This window comes from Cynoglossus semilaevis, chromosome 7, assembly GCF_000523025.1.
Source record: "Cynoglossus semilaevis isolate Cse_v1.0 chromosome 7, Cse_v1.0, whole genome shotgun sequence".
Taxonomy (NCBI): domain Eukaryota; kingdom Metazoa; phylum Chordata; class Actinopteri; order Pleuronectiformes; family Cynoglossidae; genus Cynoglossus; species Cynoglossus semilaevis.
In genome coordinates this window covers 3817099-3840704 of record NC_024313.1, presented here as the reverse complement: position 1 = coordinate 3840704, position 23606 = coordinate 3817099, and the positions used below count along the sequence as shown (strand labels likewise).

Genomic DNA, 23606 nt, shown 5'->3' with positions numbered 1-23606 from the left:
ATTATTCCAAAATAGATGTATATATGTATATATCCTCTCTCTCTCTCTCTCTCTATATATATATATATATATATATATAGAGAGAGAGAGAGAGAGATAAAAAAACATTAAAAAAAAACATGTATATCAGAGGTCTGTCACCAATGTTTGAAAATAAACATCTATTATATATGCAGAATATAATAATGTAAGAACCAGGCCACACATTTTGACAGTTTTCTTTGAAGCCACGCCTCATGTCGTGGTGCTACTGTTGTCATTGGTAGAGAGTGGAGTGTCCAGGACAGCGCATTGGCTGCGGTGTGTGTGCATGTGTGCGTGCGTGCGTGCGTGTGTGTCTGTCTCTGTGTGTGTTTTTCATAAGGGTCCCAAACTATACCGTGATTTGGAATATTACAGTACAGTCGTGCACCAGGAAAATGGCGGCTGTCATTCATAATCCGCTAAAATCGTGAGTATTATCTAGATATTCCATGACAACAACTGCATAGTTTCATCACATGCGGCTGCTGCACATCAGATCAATATAATGTGATTTCGCGGGTTCATTATTGAACCACAAAATGCACACGTTCATGTGCTTGGACAGTCCGTGTCTGGCTGTGTCTGTCTTATTGTGCAGGCACCCACTGCTTGTGCTGTTGTATATTGAAATATAATGCATGCAGTTGTGCACAGCCTGCAGAAAATCCGTGTCCAACCCGCGCGTAAAGCTCTGCATTTCACAGCCATGGACTTGATTCACTTTATGATCAAGTTGTTTTCGTTTTGCTTTTTTTTATAAGACATCATGTTTCCATGTGGTGCTCTTTTTGTCTGATTTTGCAATGATTATTACATGCAGTCATGGCCAAAACGAAAGAGATAGAGAGAGAGAGTGAGAGAGAGAGAGAGAGAGAGGGAGATAGGATAGAGTGGTGCTGTCAAACACATGCACACAAAGCACACTATACAGCACTGACCTTATTTCATGCCATGTATGATGAATCTGCAGTGCAATAGCCATTAGAAATGCGTGCAGATATATCCTGGTGACATATAATAACGCTGATCTTGACGATCTGCACAATAGCGGTTTGTAGAAAAATGTGCATCGGTATATTTTAAATTTGGCAGCCTTGTCAGAATAATACAGAAAATCCCTTTAGGCTCACAACTAAAATGATTTTATAAACATTGATTTATTTTGACAATACTAGTGAAGGATTTTTTTTAAATATATTTTTGAACAAAAACATTGCATGATTATCGTACATACATATTACTGTATATATATTACGTACATATCGTACAGGACAATATCTTAACTGTGACTGTTTAAAAAAATAGTGAAGCAGGTTGTGATGTAAAACAAAATCTACAGTAGTGTTAAAAATATTTAACCCTCTACTGAGTTTATACAAAAAATCTATTATTAATGGAATTTGTAAAATGTAGAAATTATATATTTATATTTAATTCCTCCTAAATATATATGTAAACATGTGAACCCTACAGTGTGTACCTTAAATACTTGTGTTCTCCGTTGGCTTCACACTTCACAGTTCATGTTTTACCAAAAATATTATGTGAAACCTGTATTATGCACTAGTAAGCCACAAAAAATTGTATAAAGACATTGTAGGTATATGTGTTTTTGTGTGTATCTGCAGTTGTGCATTTAGAAAAGCAGATTAGTAGCGTCCCACTATTCTCCGGGGTCCATCTGTTGACAGAGGTGAAGAAAGAGTCTGGTGAAAATCAGGGTGGGAGCCCCATCTGCCTTTAATATTTTGTATTTGATATAAGAAAGCGAAAAAAAAACACGGACGACTGCATACACGATCAAGTTTGGGATGTAATTAGATGAGACTGTCTAATATTGCATGTGAAAGATTGTGTTGGGGTACGTGAGCATATATCATGTAACATATGAGTTACTACCATGGGAAATGATGTTGTGGTCTACTTTTCCAGGCAGGGCAGTTGTGTGAGTTCTCTGGGTGAAACAATGGAATGTACTTGTCATCTGTCCTCAGAATGTAGCTGGTAAATCATGTGCAGCCAATAAGGACATGTTGTGATGTAGCTCTGCTCTCCTTCTACCAATACTCAGCCCCTCAAAGATAAATTACAACCATCCTGTAGCTGGCAGTAAATACGTCTGGGTTTCCAGACTCACCCAGTTCTGTTTAAACATCCACATTTTCTTGATTCAGTTCAACTCACTTTTTTTTTTAATTTTGAAAGCCTTCTTTGTAATCAAATGCAGGAGGCAGTGCAGGATCGGGTCTAACGATGAGCTGACATGAGAAATATTCAAATGAGTGGAATAATTCATATGCCGAGACTCATGTATGGGCATCTGATGTGTCTTTTTCAGCTTCTCCCTTGTCATTTTGCTTTGGATTTACAGTGAGCTGCAAAACTATGGTGTATATTGATTTGACTGGTAAAGCTCTTTACTAATAATGGGTATGCAATATGCGATGGACAAAGGAGGAGGGTCAGCGCATTTGGGATTGTGTGTTTTTATTGTGTATATTTGTTACATGTGTGGGCGGTTGTGCAACCATGCACCCCTCCCCCATTTGGCGTGAGTAATGGAGGTTGGGGTGTGTGTGGTGGGGTGGTGGGGTGTCTGCCTGTCTGAATTTACTGCATACATTTATACTACACCCTCAGCACTGGGGTGAACCCTGGCCTTTGTCTATCTGAGGGAATGAGAATGTGGGGGAATGGTTTCCAGGCGTGGGGAATTAAATGTCCAGAAACATTCCTTTTTAGAAAGCTGCATGCAGGGTTTAGTCCCCACTTTCTCTGTTCTGCTCCTACATGGCAATTTTTTCATCATGAATGTTTGTTTTTTTTCCGCTTTGCATCACGCCGCATAAATTATTCATTACGTGTTTTGTTTTGATAGATTTTCCCATACTTCCCCAAATTAACCCATGCTATATTGAAATGAGTTATCGTTCACCCCGTCTCCAGTTCCGAGTCCTTCACCTCATTTGTGCTGAGTGTCTTAGACCCCCCTTTCTCACCCACCCACAGTAAAATAACAGCAGCAGCATCTGAATCAGGGTTTCTCCTCTGCAACAGCCTTTCCTCTGCGGCTGATTGCTTTACCTATTCCCTTCACCCCCTTTCCACTGCACCTTGCACCTTTCCCTTTTCTTCCTTTTGTGTGTTTGTACACTGACACGTGTGTGTGCGCGCACATGTGTGTATATGCATGTGTATGTGTGCATGTAAGGCAGATGCACTTGTGCACATTCACAACTTGCAGAGAAAATGAGTGTGACAAGGTTTGAAAGAGAACACGTGTGTGCCGCGGGATACATTGGACCCCTCCTCTCTGCCACCTCCTCAGCTCCTCCTCCTTTTCGTCCTCCCCTGTGTCTCCCTCCTCTCTGCTTCACTCACTCCTTCGCCTACTAGATGTCACAAAGAAGCCTATCAGAGTGTGCCCATATGCTGTTGCTTTGCTCTGCACTTCCTTTGGGGCCCCTTACTAATTCCAAACCGAAACTGAATTTCATCTCCTCTGACTATACACCGAAAAAAAAACCCCACCATTCCCCGAAACTGTTACTTTCTAAGTGGTGGTCAAAAAAATGCAAGCTCTGTCACAGAGGTGTGCCTGTGTCACCTGCTGTATGTGGTTTCCCCTGAAATCATTTAAAACTTATGTTTGTTAGCTTTAAGCTTTGAATCTGTATATGTCAACATCACGCCTCAGGGACAATTTTGGATGCATTTATCCATTCATTAATTTACTTACTGTAAATAGTGAGGTGGGGGGTCCCAGCAGTTCATTGCAGGGCCACATATACTGGTAAGCCAAACAAATATCCACATTCTAACTCATACCAATGGTGTAATTATAGTGATCCACTTACACAAAACCTTCTACGAACCCACACTCACTCAGGGAAAACATTCTAACACCTCTCTGACTGAGGATTCAAACTTGTGATCGTCATGTATGGCAAAAGCGCTAAGCCCCCTACCACTGTGAAGCCTGCATATAACCATAACAATTACATATATGGCAGGGTGTTGATTAGCGTTTCAGTCGTGCGAGACAATTGTAAGATATGCCTATTTAAATTTCCCGATGCTTGGTGTCTGCAAATTAGTGGAAAGATTAGTCACACATTCATGCAAAGACAATGTCAGTCGACAAGTTGAACTGTGAGCAGATTTTTCTCATGTAAGATCATTTGTCAAAGACTTAAAACACGCAGAATTAATAACAAAAACATGAAGCGTGACTTAATGACAGTGATCTACTGTTTAAATAATTGGCTTATCAACTTGACAGTAATTGTGTAAGGCAAGAAGGCGCAGGGTGTCAAAGTGAAATATGTGGGTTAACATTGGGGAGAAGAGTGAGAAGCGTGACAGTGGTCGCGGACACTCAGTAACAGAACATTAACTCATTCAAGAGTGAGTGAGAGAGTTTCAATCCTCATAAAGTTTATGAAAGCCTCTTGGATGTGTGTACGTGAGTGTGTTGTCATGTTAGAGCACCTGTGTAAGACTGGTGAATCTCTAAACAGAAAACAAAGAACTAATTCTCCTTTCCTCCTATCCCTTCCTCTGTGTTCTCCTAACATCTCCTCCCCTCTTCCCTCCTCTCATCTTCCTTTCCCTGCTCTAAGCTCATACCTGGAAACACAGACCTGTTAATCGTAGAATCACCTTGGGTGTTTTTACACTTGCTCCCTGCGGCCCTTAAAAATGAACTTGCTTTGATGACTCAGGACTTTTCGTGGATATGTGGACACACACAAACACACTCAGACCTCCTTTAAAGTGAACTGAACCAAGACCACGAACTCAGACGACACACAAGGGCAAATATAGAAGCAGACATTTTGTCCCCTTTAACTGTGAGCGATATTGCAGAACATGGAAAATGAAGATACACATGGCTATTTATGAAAATAAGTCAAAATGTGAACACAAGATTAACTAAAATTTAATGTTGGTGGACTTTGTGGGTTGTGTTCACACCTGCAATGTTTGCTCTGATAGTGTGGCTCACTTAAAAATGCATGAATACCGTCAGCATCTCATCCAGTAAGTGCAGAGAGGCTGTGCAGTGGATTTGTGTTGTTAATACTTTGCAAACTCTGCTATGGATTGTTTGACCTGTGAACTGTGAAAACAGTGGGCAACACCTAATTGAAATAAAGACACAAACAGAGTAGCCTGATGTGACCTGAATGGAAACATTACAACTGAATTATAACAAAAATACAAGCACCGTGGAGCAACAAATAGCTTAAACAACCAGCCATGTTTTGGAAAATCTCAGAGATTTATCACAGTGGCGACGCCATTTATTACATCACCTAAGTGATTAAGTGGCCTCTTTGGTCAGTTGAGGAAAATGCCAGTGTGAGCGTCAAGCATGCCAGTACTTTGTCAGTAAACTGAACTGAATATATCATGCATTACTCTGCTGTACAGCAAAGGAAGCAAAAATAATTCTTGAAACATCCCAGGAAGATTGAGTGTTAAGCTTTTGAAAACAGCAATATATAAATACATCCCAAAAGAACTGCCTTACCATCACTGCTGTAATGCTGCAACTAGGGCAGCCACCTCATAGATATAGACTTACATAAGTGAAATGACTGCGGCCGCCCAGCGATCGACTTGTTGGTACAAACAGCTCAGACGGTACTCTCTCTGACTGATAGATAGAGATAGATAGATAGATATAAATATATCTATAGATATATATAACAAACTAAAGTGCATTAAAACATAATCAAGCTAGTTTAGTCAGTATCAACTGTTCATTTGTGGTCATCTTACTGGATTTTCTTCTCGTGTTCTGAGTTCAACTTCAGTTAGCATCTACAGGGCAGCACTTGATTAGTTATTTTCCACTGTGGTACTTTAGCTAAATCATAATTGGACAAATGTGGCAAAAATAACCACTGCTACAGAGGTTTGGCTTCTCTGAGAGTCAGTGAGTAGTGGGTGGGTGTGGACAAACTGTCTAAGAGTTAAAGCCATATTTTGAGTGGTTACTTTTTGGAAATAAATAAGAAAATAATATCACTAGAGTATATTTTCTGTGTTAATTTTATGCAGAGTTTGAGACAAACTAGAGCCAGTTGTGTTTAGGCAATAGAGTCAATGTATATCTATATCTATAGCTATACATCCATATATCTAAATCAGTATGTATATTTATATATTAAACTAAAACTATTTATATATTTGTTTTATACCATCTTCTATCTTTGTAACTTTTACATTAAATTTGATTTGATTTGATTGGTTATCGTTCCCTAAGTCTATTTTTTTTTCTGTCTTTGTTTGCTTTTATTGTGAATCCTGAGCATTCCTTGTTTAAAAAACAGACCAACTGCCACTGCTTTCTATCATATACCATAGATTTGAATGTGGGCAGGGCCAAGACTTGATTGTATCCGGACAGGCAACTTAGAGAAATGTTGTTGACATTGACACAAATTTGCATGTGCACCTCTGCACCCTGTCTCCTTACGTGTTTCTCTTTATGCAAATGCATTAGTGGAGGAGTGCCACACACACGTGCACCGGCACACACTCTTTAGTTCAGGGAACAAAGAGTGACACTTGAAATAACACTTTACTGTAAGTGACGTGACAGACAGTCTCATCTGGGGGTTTGGATACGACCAAATCACCGTGTCTACTGTAAGGGAGACGTAGAACTAAAAACACCAGCTGCTCTCCTCATTTCTGTAAGACTCATGACAAAAACATCAACCAGCTAACTGCCACGTGTTTGATTCTTGGTATTATACAGAGCTTACACTGTCTCACAGAACCAACTGAACCAACTGAAATGCATACACCAATGATGTTTTATTTATATTTTAATAAAAGTGGTGCATTCATGAATAAAATCCTCATAATATCCTTACATTTTCTGAATTTTAAGTACAGTATCAGTTTTTTTGCAAGTAGATCCCTTCACAAGATATCACACTGTCATATTAATACAGTAATGTGTAATTTTAGACTTTAGCACAAGTTCTAGAAACAGCTGCATGACTCCTCCTAACAACAGGGCACAGTTGGACATATTTAACTGGCTTTTTTCCCTTTTGTTTAGAACCAAGAAATTGAACCATATTTGCTCATACATTGAGGTTCGTTAATAAATCATACATTTACATTGAAGTGCATTATCTGTCTGTTTCTAAAAACCTTCCACTCTTCCCACACACTTGTACAAATGTGGCTGCAGACACAAAAAGTCAGGGTCTAATTATATTTACTTCATGCGTCAAGTTTTTAATTTACATTCTTTGTAGGTTTTTTTTTTTTTTTTTTTTGCAAATGCACTGCAACTATCATTACTGCTGTAGCTGCCTCCACATCAGAAATCTATGCCTCTCCTCTTTCCATGCAGTACCTGGTTCACTCTGCCCTCCTCCACTTCCCCTTTCCTTTTCCTCCTCCATCCAGCCTCCCGTTCACTCTGCTCCCAAACACTGCACATCTTTGTGAGATTTACTGCGACCAGAGTACTGGTCTTTGTCCAACTTGGCATTCTTTACATATCTATGTAGAAAATCTACACAACTCCAATCTCTTCTGCTCAGACGGTCAGAGAGACGGGGTGGTATTGGGTGAAGCAAAAAAAAAAATTCTATTCACATTAGCAGAGAGACAGAGAAGATCGTGTTGCTGTGGGATTATTCTCCCAGATAGAAGAAGGTATTTTAGCTTTTTGTTTTTTTCTGGCCTCCTATTTGTCCAAATTTCCCCAACAGTAATGGCTGTGAAAAGTATAGTTGTTTAATTGAACAGATAAGTCCATTCATCTGACGGAGTTGTATGAATGTTTGTTTGCCTGGCTCTTATCTCAGTGGTTTTAAAATGTTGCATTTAGATGGATTGTGTTGTTGTTAATGGGTTACGTCTTTGTATGCATGAGCAGACAGTATATATAACAAGGGGACACACAGCATTCATCTGCATCTATCAGTAAACTGGAGCTGCTACTAGTCCTCTGTCTATCTGACTGTCTTTGTGTGTGTACGCGTGTGTCTTCACTTGTGCCAAGCCCATCTGTTGACTGGATTTCATATCTGCCTATTAGTCAAAATGGAGATATTTAAAATGTTTCTCCTTGTCTTTTGATTCATGTCATAATTGTTTCCTGTTCACGGTTTTAAATGTCTCTCACCTCATCATACTTACTTATTTATCCACTTGCTGGACATCTTTGCTTTTCCCCTAAATTCAGATCCTCTAATACGAGATTCATGAAATAGATTTTGAACCTATTAACCTCTAGGACGTTTGGTTTTAGGAGAGAATGTAGGACATAGACCAGAGGGTAGATCTTTGAGTACAGAAGGTTAACAATTAATAAATAGATATTGTTAAATTTGTTTTACAACATTTTTTTGTAAAAATCAAAATCAAAAAATCAAATGAACTGTTTGTTCCATGATTAATCCAACAAACTAAAGCAGATCATGAAGAAGAAGAGGCTGGGCATACGGCTGTTTACCTGCTAAACCTTCCCTATTCGTGTGTGTTTGTGTGCAGGCTCGGTGACCAGTTTTATAAGGAGGCCATTGAACACTGTCGCAGCTACAATGCCCGACTATGTGCCGAGCGCAGTGTACGATTGCCTTTCCTGGATTCACAGACTGGTGTGGCCCAGAACAACTGCTACATCTGGATGGAGAAGCGCCACCGTCAGCCAGGTGAGAAGCAGTGCAGCATAAATGGAAGAAATTAATAAAAAACATGTAATTTCTATCAGTGACTTGAGTTTCTGTAGTCACCTTGAGCTTTGTTTTGATTTACTCAAAGCCAAACCAAATTTCCCTGTAAAACCTATTTGTTTACGTTAAGGTGCCCGTGGTGACCTGTTTTTTTCTGTCCTTTGACAATAACAGGCTTTTTCCTCAATACATAACGGGGTCTGAGGCTCTTGACTGTTCCTGTATTTGGTTGTTCTAAGCAGAAATAGATTTCACGAAGTCGCTGCAACATCCAGCTAATGTTTATATAGAAGCGCACTCTGTGTAAATATGGCACATTCATGATTTATATACAACCAGTCTCTGCTATACCGTGAGTCCACAGTCCGCATTCTTCACATCTGGGTCGCCTGTGCAGCCAAAGGGAACAATCTGCTCTCTACTGAGTGCTGGACACAAATAGCCTGCTCTGCATCTCTTATGCAAAGCCATTCAGGCCACACCCTATACTTTGTGGCAGAGCTAACAAACATTATAAGCATGTATTCTGGGTCTAACCCTCCGTTTCTGCTCATGCACAAATGGCCTCCCCCCTTTTTTCACCCCCATTTTTCTCCTAAGCCAGAGAAGGAATATGATTAGAATATAATTACACACAAGAGGGGACGGAACAAGGAGAAAAATGCTGCAAATATTGACAAATGGTGTAGATCTACATGTTTTCATTGGGACAGAAATTAATATTACTGAAAACTATGTCAACACTGGGTGAAAAATCTCCTGCCTTTGTGTGACAAGCTGTTACGGTGTCTGACCACAGCTCAGTTTCACTTTATTTGGATAGTTATCCTGAGCATCAGCCCAGAATCAGACTAATTAGGTGACAGGAAGACCAGTCCACTGGTCCACTTTCTGGGTGTGTGCTCTAAAAGAATGCACGAGATTGTGGAGGAGACTCAATGCAGGTTTTGTTTAAAAAGCCAGCTTACCAATGGTTGTTAAAATTCTTCCTGTGTGCCTGTGTCTGCATGTGTGTGCATATACTATTTATCTCCCTCTCTCCCTGGGTATATGTGTGTGTGTGTGTGCAGGCCAGGCAGCGGGACAAATGTATAGCTACCCTGCTAGATGCTGGAGAAAGAAGAGGCGACTCCACCCTCCTCTGGATCCCCAACTCCGGCTGTGTGAGCTTCGACTAGGTAATATAAACAACACACTTACACGCACGCACAAACACAAACTCACAGAGTCAAGCAGCACGCTGACATTCAAACACAATCGAAATAACCTTACGCCACAGCAGTAGTACCTGAACAATGACAGACTGGTGTGTCTTCTCATCGTTGTGGTCAAACTACCAGCCCTTTAATGCACTCTCGTACGTACAGTCTATTATATTTGTGCCCTTAATGTTCTTGTACAGCTGCACAGAGCCTCAGGCTGAGCTGAGTGGCATTAATGCTCACTATCTGACCATCTGGCTCTGGTTAGCCCCCGTCTCTCTCGCCAGGTCTCCAGGTTCATTCTCTCCCCCGAATCAATGGCTCCTCTCACTGTTCTCTGGCAGTACAGACACACACTTGCACACACATTAAACAGACACACACACACAGAGACACAAGGAGGTATACACCCCCCACACATGACTCTCAGTCTCAGCACACAAGCACCCTAACTGGGCCTCAATAACCATTTATCCATGTGCCATCAGAATGTAAGTGGGGTGAGGTAGACGTGTGTCTGAGAGAGAGAGAGAGATTGTTTAGGGTAGAGTGTGTAGGAATTTTATGTGAGTGTTGATAAACGTATAGTATGTAGCTTCTCTTTCTCTGTTATAAACCAGTGGCACTGATACACTTGCGCACAACTGCTGTAAACTGTAAACTTATTGACGTGGATCAGACTCCTTCCTGGTTTAGGTATGAACTGATCCAGTCTTTCACTTTATAATAATGGTAGATGGCGACCCTAAGTTGCCTTACTGCCATGCCTAAGGTCTGTTTTCCTCTAGTCAACATTTCCAGCCAGAAGTGTTCCAATAGCAGCCTGTTAAAACGACTGACATCACCTTTGTTTGATTCAGTGGTTTTAGTTTTTTTTTGGAAAGTCTTTACTAAACCCCCTCTACAGTTGGGGCTAGGAATCTGAAAACTTGTGAAAGCGTTAGAGATATGGCTACAGAGAGGCTGTACAAATCAGATTTATTGTGTTGTGTGCTTGTGCATATGTGCATTTATACGTAGGTTTGTGTTGTATAGGGGATTTTAGCAAAGGAATTCCCCAGAAACCTAATACTGTGGGGCGACATATAGGCATGTCTTTGTTTCTGCTTTGACACACCATTGTTACTTTGCTGTCTTCCAGATGAAATATAATACTCCAGATTTTTTTTAAGGGAGAAGAAAACTCAATCATGCTGAAAGCACTAAGCAAAAACCAAACAGAAAGAAAACTAGTGACAAACACTGTGTTTGTAATAGCAAAAGAAAAAACCTTTGGGTGAAAGCATAGAAGTCTAGTTTTGTTTTTCTGAAATCCAATTCTGTAGTTTGGCCCAGAAATCTATCATAACATGACACAGGAATGTGAGTGCTACTCTCTCGAGCTTTTGAAAATGCTTTGTGTTTATTTAATGCTTCCTGAGCAAAGATATTTTTTCAGTGTGTGCGTGAAGAAACCATACATAACGACTCTGTTAATTTTACAGAGTTTAAACCATTTTTTGCCTATTTTTTTATGTTTGTTTCTCAAATCAGAGCAACAGTTATTATTGACTCTGTTTTTCTCATTTCAACTGCTCTTTTCATTGACATGTGAGATTTGTTCAGATTGTACAGGGTTAGGAGAGCTTTTCATTTTACGGTGACAGTGACCCCCACAGGGGGTGCTTTAGCTGCTGTTTGAATGCTCTGTTGCACTGATAACAAAGTATGCTGAAATAAAATTTGAGTATTTGAAAATATAACTTGAAATGTACTTAAAATATAACAAAGCAAGAATAATCCACTAAGCGTCTAAGTCATAATTAGTTTACTGGACTTTACTTCGTCACAGATTTACTTAACCAGTGCAGGTTACTCATGACAGGTACCTCAGTCACTTTCAACAGATTCAATGGTAGTGTGTATCACTGCCATTTACCAGGTAGTTTTCCGATCATTTAAACATTTACCCTTAGAAATGTCTGTTATTATACAGTACAGACAGGGGGCAGTGTCCTTGCAGATGAGCACACCACCATACTCTTCCAGTAGCCCATTACTTGTGAATGTGCCTTGTGAATGTCGGTTCATGTGCACATTGTGCGTTACCCTCAGTAAAGCGGGGTTTACTGTGCAAGGCTAGGGATTGTGTCAGCAAAGAGCAGAGGTAAGGAGAAAGCAGTGGGAGCTGGGGGGAGTGAGGGGAGACAGTGTAACAGCACTTGTGTATTCCATACCAGTAGCTAGAGCTTCAGCAGCCTTTCTTTCATTTATGCTGGTATTAGAGTTCAAAGAAGAGGAATGAGTGCCAAAATGAAAATTAAATAGACAGAAACAAAGATGGTAAACAAAAGATGTGAAAGGAGTAGGATATGATTTTCTAGAAAAATCATACAAAGCTTATTGACAATCTTAATTACAATTTTAAAGTCTTTTTTTTTTTATTTGTTTCATGGGACATGATATTGAGCAGCCCGTTTTAGTACGTAGCTCAGCCAACATGTATGTTAACTGTTCATAAAATAATTATACTTATTTATCAAATTATATTATTATATTAGATAAAAGTAATTAAAAATTAAAAGTTGGTGCATTTTAATACAGGATTTTGTTGCTACATCAAACACTTTGTCTATTGTAATAATAATTATTCTCTTTGACTATCCACTCCTCAGAAGCTGAGCTGGCCCCCAAGCGTGAGGTGCCCTCTGGGGAGGCCACAGCTTTGGAGGCCCTTCTGAGGAGCGACAGCTTGCTGGAGAAAAAAAACAATCTCAGTAAGGAGGAGGAGACATTGCTGGAAATACAGGTAATGTTGCTTTTTTTTATTTATTATCAAATCAAATCAAATTTTATTTATATAGCCCACATTTACAAAATACAGTTTGTCACATGGGGCTTCACAGGGTTGAGGTATTAGTGAGGTTAACAAAGGTTCTGCTTGTTTAAAAGTAAACTATGCACTAATTTTTATAAAATATATCAAACTGCTTTCAATAAAAAAGGTTATCATATACCAAAAGAACAAAACTAAAATTCTTTACTGTAATCAGCATACAGAAAACCCAATTTTGTTTAATAGCACTCGCCTTCTACAGGCACAATCAAACACACCATGTATTGTGAATATATAGTGCAGTGATAGCGATTGATCAGAACATAAAACACACACTTAACAGCGAGACCGCAGTTCTAGCTTGAAGTGCAGCACAGAGGCTAATGGTGTTTGCCTTTTTATTGAGTATCTCTTAGAACAAACCTTACCTTTTTTCCTTATGTTCAAATTTGGCAGAGAGTCCTGGAGGCAGAGGAGAACGGCGACGGCTTCCATGATGATGAAGACTTTGAACTGGACACTCCAAAGAGGAAGAACAGAAACAGAGGCAAAGTAAGCATGAGATACAAAAGAACACAACAACCTATATTCTCAAAATAAATACTTCATCATCATTTGCCTGCTGTGACCCCTCCACCCCCCACCCCAACATGGATCTGTGCCTCGGGTGGTGCGTCCCTCACTTTGGGACCACTGGGCTAGGCAGTGTGTTATTGTTAAAGACATCAGCATGCTTACATGCTTAAAATGAAATATTGGCGTGTGAAACACCAGCAGCATGTCATGTTTCCTTTCAGAACAGAGGATCGAGTCGCAGGAGGACAGATCCTGTAAACAGTGACGACCAGGATAAACCATACGTCTGTGACAGTAAGAGGGAGAAGGAGAAATCGTCTTTCTTTGTGCATATGTTATCAGCCATTCTGTGTTCAGGTCATTTGTTTGTTCTGTTTCTGTCACAGTATGGAATCACTGTGTTTTCAAGCTCAAGGAAGTGGAGGAAAATAGTTCTTTTTACACCAAGCTACAAAAAGAAAGACATGGTTTTTTTTATGTAGTTAAAGGAAACATTTATCTTTATACACCACCTTATCAGAAACATTTAAGACAAAATTCTTCCAGACAAGTCTTTTTTCTTTCACCTTCTAATGAAAGCCCTCCTCTCTTCTGTTTCTAAGAGCAGCATGAAGAAAGAGTTTTCTGTTAATCCAGACCTGACTAGCATGCCACTTACGTACTTGGGAAAAAAAAAAAAAAAAAAAAACAGGAATGGATTGCCATGGGGATGTGGACAGAGATAGAAGTTTTTATTTATACCAACCCAGATCGAGCGTCCCCTTTCGTAATGGGGGAAAAAAAAAAAAAAAAAACAGGAATGGATTGCCATGGGGATGTGGACAGAGATAGCCACACTGACTGAGCCTCAACCCAACGATCTCATCTTCATTTGTGTCTTGTTCTGTCTTTCCTTTTATTGTTTGCTTTTGTGTCTTCTCTGTTCCAGATAGATACAAACAAAAGCATAACTCAAAAAAGGCTGAAGAAGGTATCTGAAACTGTCGCCATGATTGTCTTTCTAGGGTCCATAAACACTTTATGACTGCCATTTTTGTTTATGGGCGTTTAGTGTGGGGATTGCTGACTGAATGCTAATCCTTTGGAGATTTCTAATGCTTTTTAGATGCTTTCTGCAGGAGTAGGCACCCCCTCCCGTTACAGTGCAAGCATTGCATGACACTAACACTACTCCATGTGCTGTAGTGCTTGCCCGTTGCACCAAATGATGCTTCAGCAGCAGCGTAGCTAACACAGGATGCATGTGTTTTTAGTTGACTCTGTAGCTGATATGTGATCCACAGATGTTGCCATTGTAGAAATGTTAGCGTTTTATCGCTAATTAATTAACAAAGCAGTAGTTTTATGCCATCAGGGTAATTGGTCACATCTAAAGAAGCTGAAACACAGTTGTCTGCAGGGCAGGCGACAGCAATGCAACTATAGCCAAAGAAACACTTCTATGATGGCTACAGCTTTAACACATTAACTGTAACTTTGCCTTTTATATCCAAAAAATCCAAAGATACTGTATATAATATTTCTAGTAATATCAGTTATAAGTGTTGAACTCACAGAGATAAACACGTAACAAGGACAGCAAGTCTTAAATACGATAAACAAATTAAATACTCACATTTTATGATATAAGATTAATATATGGATGCACTTGACAAGCTATCTATTGAAAAATCGCCTTAATTTTAAAAAGGCTATTACAAATGTCAATAGCCCATAAGGTATAGCCAATCTGTGGCGTATCAATTGGTCAGTTGGTTTGCTATTTTACCACATGGGGGCAGTGTAACCTGAGATGCGGGTATAAACCTTCATTAAATGTTAGTGTTTATTCACTAGAACAACATATTCATCACTGGACTTGTTTTTCAGGAAAAACACAGATCCCATCACAGTGGGGAATTATTTTTAGACCATACACCTTTTTTGGTAAAAGGTTGATTTATTATTGAAAAAGTAATTATCCTCCGCTGAAGGCAGGTCATAAAAATTATTAGAAATGATGAGAAAAATCCCAGCTCATTTAAACCACATTCACGGCCTGCTCAGGATTTGAAAATGTATTAAAAAATAAATAAGTAGAAAATAGGGGTGTGATGGCACTTGGCTCACAAGATATCCATCTATCTGTTTTTGGAATGGTTTTAAGGTTTGGTTGTCCAATACAGGCACAGAAACAGTTGTAATATGGATTATATTTTATTCTTCATGTATAAAATGACAAAGATTACAGATTAAGTTGGAATTCTTAAATAAAATAAAAAAAAACACTGTTGGCTGTAATGTAATTCCAAAGAAATACTGACATCAGAAACACTGGTAAATATCATGTTAAATATTTGGCCATAAAAACAAAACTCAATTAGGTAAAAGAAAATATGATTTGGCTGTAATGTCATTTCACATTAAGTTAAATATCCCTCTGATAATAATTAAGCAACGATCATTGAGTGGTGTTTGTCCCTGCGTGTTTTCTGCAGAGGCTCCTGTTGTTCTAGTTGTTTTAGGTAAAGTCTGACAAGATTTCAGTCAATCGTTCGTCCTAAACCTCGCGCTGACATTTCTGTGTTTTCATGAAACATACCTCCGCACAGATTTCGTGCATTGTGGGAGATCGATGCAAACGAGTGAAGCCAGTTTTGAATGTTTTCACGTGCCGCAGCTGCGGATCTGCTTCCGGATTTACCAACAAATCGTCGCAATGCGATTCTGTCTAATTGGCTCTCTTCTCCATTTGTCCCGCCCTAAGATTACCTCCTTTTGATTCGTTTACCAAAGTGTCCATTATATTTCGTACAACGAGGTCTCGTCACACCCCTAATAATAATAATAATAATAATAATAATAATAATAATAATAATAAACAGCAAGCATTGTATTGCACTTTCTAAATAGAAGAAATATTTGATCCACCGTCAGTTTGTATTTGTTAAATACTTGAATGACAATCTCGTTTAATTAACAGACATTACCATACAATCAGAACTATCATCTCATCGGTGCCATCTCGCCCACTTGTATTGCCTGTGTGGTTATCATATTACTGGTTTAAACTATATGATTGGTTTTTAAAAATTGGCTATGATTTTTTTTCATATAGTTTTTTATTCACTGTATTGTGATGAAATATGAACTTTATATCAGCTGTAATAATTCCAATAAATGGAATCAGTGAGGCAGTTTATTTGTCACTGACCCATATGTGTTTTTGTTTTGTAAAATACTGACAGTGAAATAAATGATAGTGTCTAAAACAATCTTGTCCTCTTAGCTGATGCTGACAGCTCATGCTTTGAGGCAGACTTCAAAATGACACTGTACGAAATGATCTACATGTTTCAAATAAACCTGTGATATTTACCTCCAGTCTGTGGAAAGCGCTATAAGAACCGACCTGGCCTGAGCTACCACTACACCCACACTCACCTGGCAGAGGAAGAAGGTGAGGAGGAGAAGGAAGCCGAGATGCTGCCGTCTCCTGCTCACAGTATGGACAACCACAAACGTAAGGCACCACCTCAGATGTAAGATTCCACGGTTCAGTTACAGACTTTCCAAATTTAGTCCAACGTCCCATGGCCTTATACTGTCAGAAAATATTTATATGCTTCCTTATACGTTCTCGTTGCTGTTGCAGCTCAGAAGGGTCCAGATGGCGTCATAATCCCCAATGACTACTGCGACTTCTGCCTGGGGGATCAGGACTCCAACAGGAAGACGGGCCAGGCTGAGGAGCTGGTGTCCTGCTCCGACTGTGGACGATCTGGTGAGTCCCCAAACAGTACTTGGAACCATATCAGATAAATAGGACTTCTGATTCAGTGAAGACACTCAGCATTCTGACATGACAGCCGTAGTAGTGCATTTAAAATAGCCATTTAAAAATACTAAGAATAATGACTGAAGATTTAAGGTGTTCTTGTACTGACAGTTGAGGCCAGGACACCACTTGAGACACAAGGAAAAGAGTCCATTAAAAATGTATTAAATTACTTAAATTTACGACATTTACATTTTTGTTAGGTAATGCTACAGAACAAAAGCAGTTGTATGTTTTTTTTAAATTATATCTATTGTCTCAAGCTGGATCCAGTTCCAAGGAGTTTAATGTGTTAGTTATTCATAAAACACTTACTAAAATCAGAACTAAACCAACATTATTACTCCTTATAAATAATAAGCATAAATTGGAATAAACTATAACAGAACAATGTGAATATATATATACTCACATATATTTAATATTTGTATAAAAATAGACATTTTAAATATTATAAAAGTGACTTTAAATTATCTAAAATTTCTTTTTTTTTTCTTTTTCAAATTAAGCCTTTGAGAAGTAACACATTGGCTTGACTCATACTTTTTTAATTTTTGTCAACTTCACATCTCATTTTGTTTTCTTTTACTTTTATTTTTTAACAGTCTTATTCATGTGTTTGTTCTCTAAGTTTTTGTGTGTGTGTTTGTAACAATCTTCAGCCAGTTTAAAAAGTGTTTTGCAAATGTGGGTGGTGTCCCAAAAGTGGGTCTTGAGGATTAATTAGATGGGTCACTGGACTGGATAATTCCAGTTTTCTCCAGTTGTGCAGAAAGACACTATCTCTTCAGTCTGATTTTTTTTTTTTAATTTTCGGTGCGGAGCCATTTCAGCATTTTTTACAGAGCACAAATATGGAGAGAGAATGAAAAATAAAAAAAAGGTTATTATTGGATTGGGACATTTAAGGACCAAACCTCTACCTCTCACATTCATAGAAATGAGAATAAGTTGTTAAATTACAGCGTTTGTTGTCAAACCAGGTCTTTAACATACATGTTGGCACAGAATCTTTTCAATGGGTTATCAATGAGCCATGAAGACCATGAACATTGAGGATCAATTCCCGAAATGCCCCTAAAACACGTCATTTAATTGATATTGATTCATTGGCTTTCTCTGCCTGCTTCCATCCTGCATGCTTGTCCATGTCAGCCTCATCCATCAGTAAGCTCTCCTGCTTTCCGACGACATGCCTTCACTCTTTGGTTGCAGACACATCCGCTGAATATTTTAGCGACACATTCGTCCAATCACCTGACCCCAAAAGATAACAATGTGCTTGTCAGCCAGTGAGATGTTTTTCTGCTGCAGTAGAGCGTAGTCTTGTCTTGTGTTTCTCTGACGCTGATGTTTTCATGGTAGCTGGAAGAGGAGGAGTGAAGAAGGATGGGAGGAAGATGGGTGCTGTAGAAGAGTTGGTCGGCAACGCGTCAGACAGCGAGGCCTCTGCATTTCATGGCTTTAAGGAAGCAAAGCTGGAAGACATTTTGTTAAGAAACCGGGATGATGATGATGATGTGACTGGCAGCTGATATCAGGACATAATACGGAGTTGTGTCCAGAAACAAACAAACAAACAAAAAAACATTTTCTGATTTAACACTGAAGGACTGAAGCCACAGACTGGATTACAGTGGCTCAATGTGAAAACACCCACTCCTGAAACAGTCACTTGGATCTAAGTCTTTTTATTTAAAGCTGAGGCCAAAACTATTAGCCCCTTTAGAAACAAGAAAGAGTTTTCTCTCAAGTGCTTTAATGCAGCAAAACAAAAACACAACTTGTCGACATGTTAGCTTCTTTTGGGGAAGCATACTTTATTTGACTTTGCACACGGTAGCTATTTCAAAGAACTCTAAAATGCCAAGGTCAAAAATATAAAAACCCCTTCAGTTCTAATTGTCCATTTTCTAAATATCAGTAGGAAGAAACTTCAGCCAAGTCTCACAAGAAATCTCTGCCCATTCTGCTTTAGCTTAAACTCATTTAGATTTCATGAAGCAAGGTCTTGAATTCAGATGATTCTGTTTTAACGCCGAGTGCCTGAAGTTCTCCTTTAACTCTTATATATGCCACACTCTTCTTTCCTAATAGTTTTTTCCACCATAACTGGATTTTAATTTGCAAATGCACTCAAACATGTCACACTCAGTGACGGTGTTCCTTAGGTTAAAGCTGTCTTCTTCCTTACTCCAAACATGGACAAGATATCTCTGGCCAAAGAATTGTAACTTTGTCTCCTTCGACCAAATAATATTTCCAGAATGTGTTGAGTTTCCTCCAGATTGTTCTGAACACTTCAGGCTGACTTGAAGGAGGAATCTTTCTTTGGTCTTTGCCTGTACGCGGCTCAAGTTGTGGAGCTGGTCTTAAAGTCTTCACTGAAAAGGCCAGACCGGGACATCATTCACTCTTGGTGAATTAGTCTTAGCGTTTAATGTATGGTCTTTCGGACACATTACTTACTAGTTTTCTTTACTCATTTTCTACTTCTGCCACTTTTGTACTGTACTGTGTGGACTTTTAAAGTTTTTATTTCTTATTAATCCAGGTTTTAACACTTTTAACAGAAATTTTTGATAACTTTTTATATTTGTTTTCTGCTTTGTGAGCATTTTCTCAAATCATAACTTTTTGCTTTGGTTACAATGCCTTTTCCCTAAGTGTCAGCTCAAACCCAGATATGGGTTCTTACATGGCGAATGTATTGAAAAATAAATAAAAACATAGCTTTAACTTTATTTTAAGGCATTACTAGTTGACACACATCATTCACATGTAGTTAAAACATCAGCTTTTAAGGGGGCTAATACTTTTGACCTTGGTGGGGTTTTTTGAGTGTCGTGACATAATTTTGTATCTGTATGCAAAGTGACATAATGTAAGCTTCCTAAATAAAGCTTGTCTGTTCAGAAATGCTGTGTTAAAAGTTGCTTGTTCTGTAAAAAAAATAAGTGCTTAGGAAATACACCACTGACCACCAATAGCAGGAGGAGGTGGATTTTTGCATGGATTTTTAAGTAATTTCTTTAGCCAAAGAGTACAGGAAGTGAAAGTACAGTGAGATTCAGACGGCACTCTGCTGTTTGCTGTTTTTTTGTTGTTGCAAGAAAGGAGATTTTCCTCTTTTTAACTGTTCAGTGTTTTTTGTTATCCAAAAAAAAAAAAAAAACCTTCTTAACCTAGATTTTATTCCAAAATGACTTACAAAGCAAACAGGAAGTTAAACTTCTCAGCTCAGAAGTCTGACATTAATCATCATCTGACCACAGTTGGGATGATCGAAGATATCAAGTCTGTCTGGCTGCTGTCCTGGTCCAGATCTATAGAACAGTACGTCATCCTCATCTTTGATTATGGCTCATTCATGGCTCAATGATATCCCTGTGACTCACTGGGGAGGTTATGATAGTGTCTATAGTCCAGTATGAAATAATAATTTTTAATGTTCTTCTACTTCATGTAAATTGATAAATACTTTGGATGTCCTGCGGTATGCGTATAAATCGGCCCGTCTGTTTTAAATCCAATCGAAAGGAAAACATTTTTTTTTTACAACTCAACCATTTTTTTTAAATCTTGGCACCAGCAATTACAGCAGCACTGGATTTAAATAAACCTTTTTTAAACATTTGATGCAAATAAGTCAATCCAAAGCTTTTTTTTTATACGTTTGAAACTATGGCTGTCATGTAGTTTAAGATTTTGTAATCCAGTTAATTATATTCTTTGTAAATAATTATTCCACATCAAACACTGGTTGGGCCACAGAGGTGCACACAGCTGCGTATGTTCATTTGAAACAAAGAGCAGAGAAAAAAAGAGAATGGCCCAAAAGCAAATGCAAAATTCAGCACCTATTTTGTTTGTTTTTTTTCTTTGCTGGTACATTGGTGTATGTTTTTTGATGCTTATTATGTAAATTGTGGTACTATCTACATTTGCACAAAACGTTTGTACATTTACTGATAATGCTGCAGCGCCACCATTCAATAAAAATGAACTGGACTGATATGAAAGGCCTGAGGAAATTGATTTTATATTTTTCAATTGCATTAGTTATCAGTGGTAATTCTACTGTACACAGATTACCAAAGGAAACACTGTACACAGTTCAAAGGTGGTGAAACCTTCATGTGGCCTAAACTGTATTTGCATCAATGTGGCTAAAGTGCAACTACTGTAGTAACTGACCTGCAGCACAGAGGTCACACTGTGAAACCCTGTGAAACCCATGTACCCTTTGAACCAGACAAAGTAAACATTTACCTGGCTGTCCACAGTGTCGCCCTCTGTCCTTCACCTTTGTCATTGCTCCTCTTCGTCCCGTCACAGGTCATCCCTCCTGCCTGCAGTTCACAGACAACATGATGCAGGCAGTGAGGACGTATCAGTGGCAGTGCATCGAGTGCAAGTCCTGCAGTCTGTGTGGTACCTCAGAGAACGATGTAGGTATCACTGAGCAGCGGAAAGACTTGAAGAAGCCTGGAAAAAATAGCATTCCACAAAGCAATTATTATCATATTATCATAGTGTTCAATGGATGTTTCAAAGTGCATTATATTCTGTAAGCTGCCTCGAGAAAGTGGTCTTGATTGATTTTCTTTAAGTTGTGCTCTTAAAAGAAAAGTGCTCCTCTATTAGGACGTATGTGGCTTGACCTTTTCATTTATACATTGTACAATTTCCTACAAGCCATGGCTTTATTTCTTTTAAGTAACGTAGTATCACAAATAGTAGTAACAGTTGTGGCAGTAGTAGTAGTAGATGTAGTTGAAGTATTGTTTATTTTGCTGTAATATCTCTGTTGTTGTTTATTCAAAGAAAAAAAAAACTTTTTCTGACTTTTGATTCTGCCTTGAAGTTGTGTTTTCAGACTTGGCTGCAGTCTGACAGCGAGGTTCATATTTATTCCTCTTCCCTCCTGCATTCTTTTCATCCATTATTCAACATTTTTCTGCCTGTGCAGGACCAGCTTCTCTTCTGTGACGACTGTGACAGAGGATACCACATGTACTGCCTGAAGCCTCCGATGACTCATCCTCCAGAAGGTACGGCTGCAGAGAAATTTCTCATTGTTGTGAATGTATTTACAGTAGGTCAGTGAAGAGATAATATATGGAGATTTTACAAAAGGCTTCCAGAAAAGACCATATATGGGGGTGAGAAGAATGGAAATGAGTTTTTTTCCCCTTCATTCTCATTCTCTGTCTGTCTACAGGGAGCTGGAGCTGTCACTTGTGTCTTGACCTGCTAAAAGACAAGGCCTCGGTTAACGGAGAAGCATAACAACATCCTGGACTAGCTACACTATACACACGTACATCGCTTTGTACTAATCCACATTAACCACAAACACAGAGATGCACACATCAACCCACACTGCAGTGCATTAAAAGTCTCAGGGCAGCTTTCTGCGTGAGGCTCAGAACTCTTTCACTGTGCAAATGTCATCAACGTACAACCTCGACAGTTGGTCAGAAAACAGCAGCTCTGTCGTTCAGCCACTACCTCACAGCTCAGCAAAGGAGCCTCAAATACTCAGATTACTATCCTTCTGTCGTTATCCTCTCTTACTGTCCTCTAAGAGTGTCATTTTAACATCAAGTCCTCAGAGATTTACCAATATTTACAATAATAAATTAACAAAAATAAAATAAAAATCAGTGAGCCACACTGACTGTTTGGCAACATAGGGTCAGGGGGCATGTGTTTTGATAACCCCTTACTCAGCAGACAGCAGCAACACAATTCCACACAAGGTTTTAAAAGGACAATGTTGTGTTTATATTTTGTATATAACAATCTAAGTAAGTGGAAAAATCATTTCTGGCAGTACAGAGATTTCACCCCCAAGGTATGGTGTTTTTAAGATGGATTTTTCATTTAAAAGTGTGTTGTTCACCTATAATTTCTCCCAGAGTGTTTTCTGAAGCAGAATCTACAGTTGCTCTGCTCAGAGGGTGGGGCTCGAGAGGCTTTGACTGATGTTTGTTTAGATTTTAGATTAGTATTTGTCTCTTGTGTTTAACATTTCCAGTGACATTACTGTTTTGACTCTGCACAGACTCACTGTCAGATATGTTATAGTTTTACAGTACAGTACAAAAATGAGTTGAATGTATAATCTCTGTTTCCTGTTTCCTGTGTCCTTGTAGTTCCTGTGACATTAAGGTGCTTTGTTTTACACTCACGTATGTTTTTAAATAGATTTAAATATAACTTTCAACTGTAAATGAACCTGGAATCAGGGGTTTTGGTTTAATGTCACTGAGACAGAGATCAGCTGGGCCTCATAGTTACATACTAACAGCCTGAAAGAGTATCATATCTACTCAGCTGAGCTGGATTTCAGTGACTTGCCAAAGTCTGACTTTTTCAGCTGCCGTGGTAGCATACTAACAAAGGTAAACTAAGGTAGTAAACCCAAGTATTTCCAATATCATAATATTCCAGAA

The 23606-nt window shown here is 38.8% G+C and overlaps 1 protein-coding gene across 4 annotated transcripts; it reads left to right on the top strand.

Moving 5' to 3' along the window:
- The first annotated feature begins 249 nt into the window (after positions 1–249).
- Positions 250–23291, top strand: dpf3 (double PHD fingers 3). 4 transcript variants are annotated; one of them, XM_025056914.1, is made up of 12 exons: positions 250–451; positions 8554–8714; positions 9806–9913; positions 12592–12712; positions 13169–13304; positions 13550–13622; positions 14257–14298; positions 16693–16830; positions 16963–17091; positions 21484–21596; positions 22118–22199; positions 22370–23291. In XM_025056914.1, the coding sequence occupies exons 1-12, from the start codon at positions 420–422 to the stop codon at positions 22435–22437; spliced, it is 1203 nt and encodes a 400-aa protein (XP_024912682.1). In that variant the 5' UTR covers positions 250–419; the 3' UTR covers positions 22438–23291. The 4 variants fall into 4 exon arrangements, with proteins under 4 accessions (XP_024912682.1, XP_016889119.1, XP_008311052.1 ...); XM_017033630.2 differs by having other exon boundaries at positions 252–451; positions 12592–12725; positions 13209–13304; XM_008312830.3 differs by lacking the exon at positions 14257–14298 and having other exon boundaries at positions 252–451; positions 12592–12725; positions 13209–13304.
- The last annotated feature ends 315 nt before the right edge of the window (positions 23292–23606 follow it).